Source organism: Macaca thibetana, chromosome 14 (genome assembly GCF_024542745.1).
Source record: "Macaca thibetana thibetana isolate TM-01 chromosome 14, ASM2454274v1, whole genome shotgun sequence".
NCBI classification, from domain to species: domain Eukaryota; kingdom Metazoa; phylum Chordata; class Mammalia; order Primates; family Cercopithecidae; genus Macaca; species Macaca thibetana.
Window position 1 is genome coordinate 36931449 of NC_065591.1, and position 12457 is coordinate 36943905.

Consider the following 12457-nt stretch of genomic DNA (forward strand, 5'->3'; position numbering starts at 1 on the left):
TACTTCATTTTACTAAAACTATAACGAGAACTTACACGACATATGGCATGGGTGTGGTTTGTTAAGAATGAATTTTGCGGAACTGCAATTAAAACCCAAGCATACAAATATATGTAGATTTGTATAGGTTCTATAAATCTATGGTTTTTTTTTTTAATTTATTAATTATTATTATACTTTAAGTTGTAGGGTACATGTGCATAACGTGCAGGTTTGTTACATATGTATATTTGTGCCATGTTGGTGTGCTGCACCCATCAACTCGTCATTTACATCAGGTATAACTCCCAATGCAATCCCTCCCCCCTCCCCCTTCCCCATGATAGGCCCCTGTGTGTGATGTTCCCCTTCCTGAGTCCAAGTGATCTCATTGTTCAGTTCCCACCAATGAGTGAGAACATGCGGTGTTTGGTTTTCTGTTCTTGTGATAGTTTGCTAAGAATGATGGTTTCCAGCTGCATCCATGTCCCTACAAAGGACACAAACTCATCCTTTTTGATGGCTGCATAGTATTCCATGGTGTATATGTGCCACATTTTCTTAATCCAATCTATCACTGATGGACATTTGGGTTGATTCCAAGTCTTTGCTATTGTGAATAGTGCTGCAATAAACATACGTGTGCATGTGTCTTCATAGCAGCATAATTTATAATCCTTTGGGTATATACCCAGTAATGGGATGGCTGGGTCATATGGTACATCTAGTTCTAGATCCTTGAGGAATCGCCATACTGTTTTCCATAATGGTTGAACTAGTTTACAATCCCACCAACAGTGTAAAAGTGTTCCTATTTCTCCACATCCTCTCCAGCACCTGTTGTTTCCTGACTTTTTAATGATCGCCATTCTAACTGGTGTGAGATGGTATCTCATTGTGGTTTTGATTTGCATTTCTCTGATGGCCAGTGATGATGAGCATTTTTTCATGTGTCTGTTGGCTGTATGAATGTCTTCTTTTGAGAAATGTCTGTTCATATCCTTTGTCCACTTTTTGATGGGGTTGTTTGTTTTTTTCTTGTAAATTTGTTTGAGTTCTTTGTAGGTTCTGGATATTAGCCCTTTGTCAGATGAGTAGATTGCAAAAATGTTCTCCCATTCTGTAGGTTGCCTGTTCACTCTGATGGTAGTTTCTTTTGCTGTGCAGAAGCTCTTTACTTTAATGAGATCCCATTTGTCAATTTTGGCTTTTGCTGCCGTTGCTTTCGGTGTTTTAGACATGAAGTCTTTGCCCATGCCTATGTCCTGAATGGTACTACCTAGGTTTTCCTCTAGGATTTTTATGGTGTTAGGTCTAACATTTAAGTCTCTAATCCATCTTGAATTAATTTTCGTATAAGGAGTAAGGAAAGGATCCAGTTTCAGCTTTCTACTTATGGCTAGCCAATTTTCCCAGCACCATTTATTAAATAGGGAATCCTTTCCCCATTTCTTGTTTCTCTCAGGTTTGTCAAAGATCAGATGGCTGTAGATGTGTGGTCTTATTTCTGAGGACTCTGTTCTGTTCCATTGGTCTATCTCTCTGTTTTGGTACCAGTACCATGCTGTTTTGGTTACTGCAGCCTTGTAGTATAGTTTGAAGTCAGGTAGCGTGATGCCCCCAGCTTTGTTCTTTTGACTTGGGATTGTCTTGGCAATGCGGGGTCTTTTTTGGTTCCATATGAACTTCAAAGCAGTTTTTTCCAATTCTGTGAAGAAAGTCATTGGTAGCTTAATGGGGATGGCATTGAATCTATAAATTACCTTGGGCAGTATGGCCATTTTCACGATATTGATTCTTCCTATCCATGAGCATGGTATGTTCTTCCATTTGTTTGTGTCCTCTTTTATTTCACTGAGCAGTGGTTTGTAGTTCTCCTTGAAGAGGTCCTTTACATCCCTTGTAAGTTGGATTCCTAGGTATTTGATTCTCTTTGAAGCAATTGTGAATGGAAGTTCATTCCTGATTTGGCTCTCTGTTTGTCTGTTACTGGTGTATAAGAATGCTTGTGATTTTTGCACATTAATTTTGCATCCTGAGACTTTGCTGAAGTTGCTTATCAGCTTAAGGAGATTTTGGGCTGAGACAATGGGGTTTTCTAAATATACAATCATGTCATCTGCAAACAGGGACAGTTTGACTTCTTCTTTTCCTAACTGAATACCCTTGATTTCTTTCTCTTGCCTAATTGCCCTAGCCAGAACTTCCAACACTATGTTGAATAGGAGTGGTGAGAGAGGGCATCCCTGTCTTGTGCCAGTTTTCAAGGGGAATTTTTCCAGTTTTTGCCCATTCAGTATGATATTGGCTGTGGGTTTGTCATAAATAGCTCTTATTATTTTGAGGTACGTTCCATCAATACCGAATTTATTGAGCGTTTTTAGCATGAAGGGCTGTTGAATTTTGTCAAAAGCCTTTTCTGCATCTATTGAGATAATCATGTGGTTCTTGTCTTTGGTTCTGTTTATATGCTGGATTATGTTTATTGATTTGCGAATGTTGAACCAGCCTTGCATCCCAGGGATGAAGCCCACTTGATCATGGTGGATAAGCTTTTTGATGTGTTGCTGAATCCGGTTTGCCAGTATTTTATTGAGGATTTTTGCATCGATGTTCATCAGGGATATTGGTCTAAAATTCTCTTTTTTTGTTGTGTCTCTGCCAGGCTTTGGTATCAGGATGATGTTGGCCTCATAAAATGAGTTAGGGAGGATTCCCTCTTTTTCTATTGATTGGAATAGTTTCAGAAGGAATGGTACCAACTCCTCCTTGTACCTCTGGTAGAATTCAGCTGTGAATCCATCTGGTCCTGGACTTTTTTTGGTTGGTAGGCTATTAATTATTGCCTCAATTTCAGAGCCTGCTATTGGTCTATTCAGGGATTCAACTTCTTCCTGGTTTAGTCTTGGAAGAGTGTAAGAGTGTAAGTGTCCAGGAAATTATCCATTTCTTCTAGATTTTCCAGTTTATTTGCGTAGAGGTGTTTATAGTATTCTCTGATGGTAGTTTGTATTTCTGTGGGGTCGGTGGTGATATCCCCTTTATCATTTTTTATTGCGTCTATTTGATTCTTCTCTCTTTTCTTCTTTATTAGTCTTGCTAGTGGTCTGTCAATTTTGTTGATCTTTTCAAAAAACCAACTCTTGGATTCATTGATTTTTTGGAGGGTTTTTTGTGTCTCTATCTCCTTCAGTTCTGCTCTGATCTTAGCTATTTCTAGCCTTCTGCTAGCTTTCTAATATGTTTGCTCTTGCTTCTCTAGTTCTTTTAATTGCGATGTTAGAGTGTCAATTTTAGATCTTTCCTGCTTCTCTTGTGGGCATTTAGTGCTATAAATTTCCCTCTACACACTGCTTTAAATGTGTCCCAGAGATTCTGGTATGTTGTATCTTTGTTCTCATTGGTTTCAAAGAACATCTTTATTTCTGCCTTCATTTCGTTATGTACAGTAGTCATTCAGGAGCAGGTTGTTCAGTTTCCATGTAGTTGAGCTGTTTTGATTGAGTTTCTTAGTCCTGAGTTCTAGTTTGATTGCACTGTGGTCTGAGAGACAGTTTGTTATAATTTCTGTTCTTGTACATTTGCTGAGGAGTGCTTTACTTCCAATTACGTGGTCGATTTTGGAGTAAGTACGATGTGGTGCTGAGAAGAATGTATATTCTCTTTATTTGGGGTGGAGAGTTCTATAGATGTCTATTAGGTCTGCTTGCTGCAGAGATGAGTTCAATTCCTGGATATCCTTGTTAACTTTCTGTCTCGTTGATCTGTCTAATGTTGACAGTGGAGTGTTGAAGTCTCCCATTATTATTGTATGGGAGTCTAACTCTCTTTGTAAGTCTCTAAGGACTTGCTTGATGAATATGGGTGCTCCTGTATTTGGTGCATATATATTTAGGATAGTTAGCTCTTCCTGTTGAATTGATCCCTTTACCATTATGTAATGGCCTTCTTTGTCTCTTTTGATCTTTGATGGTTTAAAGTCTGTTTTATCAGAGACTAGAATGGCAACCCCCGCTTTTTTTGTTCTCCATTGGCTTGGTAAATCTTCCTCCATCCCTTTATTTTGAGCCTATGTATGTCTCTGCGTGTGAGATGGGTCTCCTGAATACAGCACACTGATGGGTCTTGACTCTTTATCCAGTTTGCCAGTCTGTGTCTTTTAATTGGAGCATTTAGTCCATTTACATTTAAGGTTAAGATTGTTATGTGTGAACTTGATCCTGCCATTATGATATTAACTGGTTATTTTGCTCGTTAGTTGATGCAGTTTCTTCCTAGCCTCGATGGTCTTTACATTTTGGCATGTTTTTGCAATGTCTTGTACCGGTTGTTCCTTTCCATGTTTAGTGCTTCCTTTAGGGTCTCTTGTAAGGCAGGCCTGGTGGTGACAAAATCTCTAAGCATTTGCTTATCTGTAAAGGATTTTATTTCTCCTTCACTTATGAAACTTAGTTTGGCTGGATATGAAATTCTGGGTTTAAAATTCTTTTCTTTAAGAATGTTGAATATTGGCCCCCACTCTCTTCTGGCTTAGAGAGTTTCTGCCGAGAGATCTGCTGTTAGTCTGATGGGCTTCCCTTTGTGGGTAACCCGACCTTTCTCTCTGGCTGCCCTTAAGCTTTTTTCCTTCATTTCAACTTTGGTGAATCTGGCAATTATGTGTCTTGGAGTTGCTCTTCTCGAGGAGTGTCTTTGTGGCGTTCTCTGTATTTCCTGGATTTGAATGTTGGCCTGCCCTACTAGGTTGGGGAAGTTCTCCTGGATGATATCCTGAAGAGTGTTTTCCAACTTGGTTCCATTTTCCCCCTCACTTTCAGGCACCCCAATCAGACGTAGATTTGGTCTTTTTACATAATCCCATACTTCTTGCAGGCTTTGTTCATTTCTTTTTCTTCTTTTTTCTTTTGGTTTCTCTTCTCGCTTCATTTCATTCATTTGATCCTCAATCGCAGATACTCTTTCTTCCAGTTGATCGAGTCGGTTACTGAAGCTTGTGCATTTGTCACATATTTCTCGTGTCATGGTTTTCATCTCTTTCATTTCGTTTATGACCTTCTCTGCATTAATTACTCTAGCCATCAATTCTTCCACTTTTTTTTCAAGATTTTTAGTTTCTTTGCGCTGGGTATGTAATTCCTCCTTTAGCTCTGAGAAATTTGATGGACTGAAGCCTTCTTCTCTCATCTCGTCAAAGTCATTCTCCGTCCAGCTTTGATCCGTTGCTGGCGATGAGCTGCGCTCCTTTGCCGGGGGAGATGCGCTCTTATTTTTTGAATTTCCAGCTTTTCTGCCCTGCTTTTTCCCCATCTTTGTGGTTTTATCTGCCTCTGGTCTTTGATGATGGTGATGTACTGATGCGGTTTTGATGTAGGTGTCCTTCCTGTTTGATAGTTTTCCTTCTAACAGTCAGGACCCTCAGCTGTAGGTCTGTTGGAGATTGCTTGAGGTCCACTCCAGACCCTGTTTGCCTGGGTATCAGCAGCAGAGGCTGCAGAAGATAGAATATTTCTGAACAGCGAGTGTACCTGTCTGATTCTTGCTTTGGAAGCTTCCTCTCAGGGGTGTACTCCACCCTGTGAGGTGTGGGGTGTCAGACTGCCCCTAGTGGGGGATGTCTCCCAGTTAGGCTACTCAGGGGTCAGGGACCCACTTGAGCAGGGAGTCTGTCCCTTCTCAGATCTCAACCTCCGTGTTGGGAGATCCACTGCTCTCTTCAAAGCTGTCAGACAGAGTCGTTTGCGTCTGCAGAGGTTTCGGCTGCGTTTGTTATTGCCCTGTCCCCAGAGGTGGAGTCTACACAGACAGGCAGGTTTCCTTGAGCTGCTGTGAGCTCCACCCAGTTCGAGCTTCCCAGCAGCTTTGTTTACCTACTTAAGCCTCAGCAATGGCGGGCGCCCCTCCCCCAGCCTGGCTGCTGCCTTGCCGGTAGATCACAGATTGCTGTGCTAGCAATGAGGGACGCTCCGTGGGTGTGGGACCCTCCCGGCCAGGTGTGGGATATGATCTCCTGGTGTGCCTGTTTGCTTAAAGCGCAGTATTGGGGTGGGAGTTACCCGATTTTCCAGGTGTTGTGTGTCTCAGTTCCCCTGGCTAGGAAAAGGGATTCCCTTCCCCCTTGCGCTTCCCAGGTGAGGCAATGCCTCGCCCTGCTTCAGCTCTCGCTGGTCGGGCTGCAGCAGCCGACCAGCACAGATGGTCCGGCACTCCCCAGTGAGATGAACCCAGTACCTCAGTTGAAAATGCAGAAATCATGGGTCTTCTGTGTCGCTCGCGCTGGGAGTTGGAGACTGGAGCTGTTCCTATTCGGCCATCTTCTGGTCTGGAATTCTTGACCTCAAGTAAATCTCTGCTTTTATCAAATTTTCTATTGACCATACTATCACAACTCTTCATTACAATAAATAGGAAAGAGAATTTTCACTGTAAGTACAGGTTATTACATGATGTTTTCATTCAGTTCCCTGACTGTATAATCTATTAGTCTATAAACTTTGTAAACACAGAGGTTATATCTGATTAGCTCCTACTTTAACTTTAGTGTTTAGGATAGTGCCTAGTATAAATCAGCCTCTCTCAAAATATTTTTTGAATAAATGAGCACAAAATGAAAACACATTTTTGTTTTTCCCTTTTCCAAAAAAATCATATTATCATTAACAAAGTTGTATTATTACAGACTGATATTTATGATATAAAAATGGACTAGTTCCAGATAACTCAGTGTTTTAATGGCACTTACTAAAATGAGGTTTTATTTACCATATATGAGTATTTTCACTTTTACTGTATCATTTCTCATAGCTCTAATATGCTTTTCATATCATAATCTTTCTGAAAGTACTTACATTGTTCCTATTGTGCACCTTCACATAATTTCTACTTAATGCCAAAGTGTTATTTCTGCAAGTTTACAAGGTAGGATGCACAGACAGAAAAGGTAGCTTGAAGGAAGATTCCCAGTTATGCCTCAAATTCATGAGCTTCCAAATTCTAGATTACTATTGCAAACTACTCCCTGAGCCTCAGTTTCCTTATTAATTAGAAGAGGTTTTCTGACTAGATAATTTCTAGGATGCTCTCCAGCCCCAACCCCTCATTTTTAGCATGAATTTTAGATTTGCTTATAAATAAAAAGTATCACTTCTCACTGCTTTTCTTTCCAGTACAGGAGACAGAAAATAATACGTAGGTAAAGAATTACAGAAAGCATACGGTGGAGACATAATAGTGAGTACGGAGTGGTTAAAGGAACACCAGACAGAAGATGAATTTAATATCAGCATGCTGGTATAAACTCTTTTAGGGGGGAAGAAATGAAATATTTTATGTTCATATAACCACAAGAATTCTCCTCTTAAACTTGCATAAAGAAATCTCAATAGTAAGTTCGAAGGGCCCTGAGATATGTGGCTTAAAAAATTAAAGGCTAGACAGCTCTTTATATTTCATTATGATAACTAGGTAGAATATAGTCTTATTTAATTATATCATAAAACAATTGCTACATGATCTGTAAATACTAAAGATCTAAATGAATTTATAATTAAGTTTTACTTTTTAAACTATGGATAATATTAAGAAAGAGACAGCCAATATCAGGTTCTATTTATAAGTTACACAAATATTCCTTTTTAAAAAACTTCTTAAAATTTACTTAAGTAATTTAATAGGAATCACTGGAAACAAATCTTAATACATTTGGTAAATAAAAATGATACAGGGTTTCAGACAGTCCAACAAGATGAAGAATTTATCATTGGAATTCTGTTAAATAACTGCAGGAGTTATATTTTTGCCTTGGAAAACTTTCATCATGGAACACAGCTGTGAAACAACTTTGGCTTCAAACAGAAAGGCTATAATAAAGCGCCTCCTAGCTAGAGTTAGGTTCAAGAGGTTTATGGTGGTGAATAGCGAAATAGCAGAAAAGATGAAATGTTTCAATAAGCCCCTCAGGCTGATTTAGTTAGCATTCACAAAGTGGAATAACCTATACATCATATACCCTTTGTTAGTTGGTTGTTTGGAATAGATATATGAGTCACTGGATTTTATTTTAGCATTTGGGGAATGCAATTCTCCTTTTGCCCACAATATTAAAATGCAGAAATGTGAAACTAAGAGAAGTAATGTCAGATCTTATACAGGGTGCTTATCAACCATTGTGATGGATCAAGAAATCCTTTCACTCATCATTTCATGTTTCACCTTGGTAGGCACAAATGATAAATTATCTTGTGTAAAATAAAAATCTACTATTATACAAATTAGTAAACTACAGTATACTTTTTTAAAAATTGTATTTGGGGGAGAGGTTTTGAAGGGGAGAAGCTTGCACAGGCAAAAGAAAGCTGATATTAAAGAAAGACAGGCAAGATTCTATCCTGCATGATTTCAAGTACAAATGAACCCCTCTGGGAGTTTGGGGGATTAATGCACACACACATGTGCATGAGTGCACACACACAAACACATGCACACACGTAAATATAATTTTTTCTCTTAGACACTGTCGAGAACTAATGAGGCTACCTGCAACGATGCTGGCAAGCTGCTGGGTTCTGGTGATGGGGTAGATGCTGCGTGCCTGAACAATTGCTGAAGCGATTTTCCTGGCATGCTTCTCCTCCCCATATGTTCTTAGGATAGATGCAAGTGCCGGTTGATCTAAAGCATTCACAACATCAGCAGCAGTGGGCATGTCAGGGTACCTACGCACAAGAAGAGCCAATTAGTTCACTGACGTCAGTTTTCATTGACAAGAGGTGAAACTTCAGAGTACTGAGACATAAAGTCAGACATATACACATAGTCTAGGAGAACTGAGGTTTTAAAGTCAGAGACTGAAACACTAAACAAATGAAATAGACTTTCTATTTCAAATACCCATCATTATGGCAAATGGTGATGGTTTGTAACATTCATCAAGGTCAAGGCAGCAGGAAGTTAAAATATTACAATAACCTTAAACTTATAATTCACAAAGAAATGTTTATTGTTCCTGTGTATTTTTCTTGAACTAAAACACTGAAAAATTGTTAAATTTAAGTTGTTCAAAATTTAAATTACTGCTTGAATGTTTTTTTCAGTATAGAAGATAGAAGGTTTGCAGATGATATTTAAACAAGGCTAAATCTCAATAACTTGACTAAATCTGAGGCTGTAAAATATCTGATTACCTGTGAAGACACAAATTAAACTTAGAAAATCTATTTTAAAAAAAGATACTGCTGGTCAGTTTCCCTCACAAAAACTCATACAACCTTAATGGCAATAATGCATATTATTCAAATGTTTAACAATATTTGGTCATTCATCCATAACAAAGGTCACAATATGACAAAACCAAGTAATCAATAAGCAGTATTGAACAAGCCTAGATAGTAATTTTAGGTGGAGGAGGAATAAAAATTACCAACCTCTGGTCAAATAGAATAAATTATAGTCAGACACAGCATTTACTCTGTTCAGACCATTCCTGTTTACCTTAGGGAAATTCTAAGTGATGAGCTAATTGTGACCTTACATATTAGAAAAATAGCTTTGCTAATGGTGCAGTTACTGCTCTTACAGTTAATATGTTGGATTGATTGTTGGTAACATACTGTGAGGATCTGTAAGTAACAACGGTATGGTAGCTTTAAGAACTGAGGGTCCAACCAGAGTGGGGCTGCCAAGAAACACCTGAAACTCTCCTTAAAAATACTAAAATATACATTGTTAACATGCCTAGTGCCTCCAGGAGAAAATCTTTTTGCTGTCTTTGGCTTGTCCCTAGATTTGTCATGACTTTCATCTCTTCTGATGTCTCTTTGTCTCTTTTTTTCATCCATAGCTCGCTTTTCAGATTTTTTTTTTTTTTTTTTTTTTTTTTTTTTTTTTTGAGACGGAGTTTCACTCTTGTTGCTCAGGCTGGAGTGCAATGGTGGATCTTGGCTCATTGCAACCTCCGCTTCCTGGGTTCAAGCGATTCTCCTGCCTCAGCCTCCCGAATAGCTTACAATAATTGTTTTTATGTCAGTCTGCCATTAAACTCACAGAACAATGAACGTCTTATAAGGTAGCCCTATTTCTATCTCAGTAGGCTTTGCTTCTTCAGCTTTCAGGATGAAGATCTGGTTTTTGGAGTTCAATTGATCTGGATTAGAATCCTGGCCTTTTTACTCATATTGAGTAAGATTTTTAACCTATTAGAGCCTCAATTTTTAACCTGTGAAATGAAAGTAACAATTCTTAACTCACAGAACGGTTTGGATAATTATTGGTGCATGCAATTGCAAAACAGAAATATAATGCCTACAATATAAAAGATGCTCAATGCATGCCACTGTCCTTTAGATCTTCCCCATTCATAAATTTGCAAAGCATAATTTGTGGCTTAAATGACAAAATCCCTGCTAAACCTGACCTATTTGTGAATTCAACTGCTTAAACCAGCGAGCATCTGAATGAACTGTGTTAATGACGTGAAATTTAGAAATTTATCCATGGGATATAGTCCAGCTTTACCAAGAGAATTTTATGATGAGTATAGATGTACTTAGCAGTTTTTAATGATATTTTTCTATCTTTAAATAAGAAAATTAAAAAGCATTTTGTTCCATACACATAATTTTACTTTAAACAAGTAATTGGACAATACACATAATTTTATTTTACTCTTATATTAACAATGATTGATGGTGTAGAATTTTCCATAGTGCTACAGTGCAAAAGGTGCAACACTGGAAGGTTTGACAGGCTGCTAGGCAGCTTCAGAATAGGCATTCATGTGGTAAATGAGTCAAGATCCAAGAGCTGCCCCCCAACTAATAGATTTGATCTTGTCAGTCCTCCAGAGTTCACTGACTTACAGTGACTAAACTTAGAAAGAAAATATAAACACAAGTGATAATTAATTACCTTCTAGTGAAGACTATAACTGCCAACAGAACTAGACTCTCAAATTCTTGAAGCTATGAATTTCTTTCTATGGCTTCTACATGAGAAACCTTACTATAATCTGAAAGCTGCTGTTGAAATTAGAATCAGCAAAGAATAAATTATGTTTTTTAAGACTCCAGTGTTAAATGACAACTGGTTAAGGAAGCCTCTTGCATCCGTCTTCATCACAGGGATAATCTCCCTTCAGGAACTAACAGGCCATATTTTTTTGGCCTGGATTAGCCAAGGCAAACATATACCACTTGGATTAGCATTGCACGTGTTTGAATCTATGACTTTTCTTCTTCAATGAATTCATGTGAATCAACTCCCCCTTTTCAAATGTTAAATACTTTCTTCAGAGCTGTTAAAATCTTTGATTAAGTTACAGTCTATACCATCTACCCGAAAGCCATTCAACATTTTAAGATATATTTACTCAATTCTAATTTCATCCATTAGGTATTAATTTAAGAGTTTAATTCTCAGTGTCAACGTTATTTTCAGGCTCTTGGGAAAACCACAGGGACCCTGATTCACAAACTACAATTTGCTGATAAGTCTTTAAATTAACAATATGGGATTTACTACTAGTAACTAGAAGTTTGGTTCATTGTATTTCAGAAATTGGCTTGATGTTTTATTACCTCTGCACAACCACCTCCATCTCCACACATGAGACTATATTTCACTTTTACTATTAGTTAGTTGTTTTAAAAGTATTTTTATTATTTTCTTTTATTATTACATTCTTCATTCTGTGAATGCCAACAACATGTGCAAAAGAAGGTATAACATTTAGGAACAACAGAGTCCCAACAAATATAGGTCACAAGCCAAGTTAACAGGTTGTATCACAACATAGGGGAAAAGGCTATATGTGAATAATTACCACAAAACAAAGCAGTTTGTGGAGGGGCATGATATGAGAGAGAAAAACCACAGTTAAGTTTTACAGGTATAGGCTGTCCATTCCCTAGGTCAGTATTGAGAATAGACACAGGTCCTAATCTAAGCTTTTAACATTAATTTAGACAATTAATATAAAGAAATTGTTGGCCGGTAATGGTGGCTCATGCCTATAATCCCAGCACTTTGGGAGGCTGAGGCAGGTGGATCACATGAAGTCAGGAGTTCGAGACCAGCCTGGACAACATGATGAAAATTCGTCTCTACTAATACAAAAACAATTAGCCAGGCATAGTGGTACATGTCTGTAATCCCAGCTACTCAGGAGGCTGAGGCATGAGAATGGCTTAAACTCGGGAGGTGGAGGTTGCAGTGAGTTGAGATCATGCCACTGCACTCCAGCCTGGGTGACAGAATGAGACTCTGTCTCAAAAAAAAGAAAGAAAGAAAGAAAGAAAATAATTTTTTCTATACTTTCCTAGAATATGATTGTTTTTGTGTTATTTAATCTATTTGAATAACGGAGAATAAATGTTGGTATTTCCAGGAAGAGGAAGTATAGAGGATATCTTATTATAGTACTGTGTTTGATATCATATCATAAATTACAGTTTTTCTGGAGAAGGTTCAAAGTGATTGTATAAGA

General features: G+C 38.1%; 1 protein-coding gene across 5 annotated transcripts in view; it reads right to left on the minus strand.

The window, feature by feature from the left end:
• METTL15 (methyltransferase like 15) overlaps positions 1-12457 on the minus strand; it is a 236223-nt gene that overhangs the window by 36701 nt on the left and 187065 nt on the right. For all 5 annotated transcript variants that reach the window (XM_050755429.1, XM_050755427.1, XM_050755428.1 and 2 more), the window contains one exon: positions 8512-8690. In XM_050755429.1, the coding sequence (XP_050611386.1) occupies positions 8512-8690 (179 nt within the window). The remainder of the gene's footprint in view (positions 1-8511; positions 8691-12457) is intronic.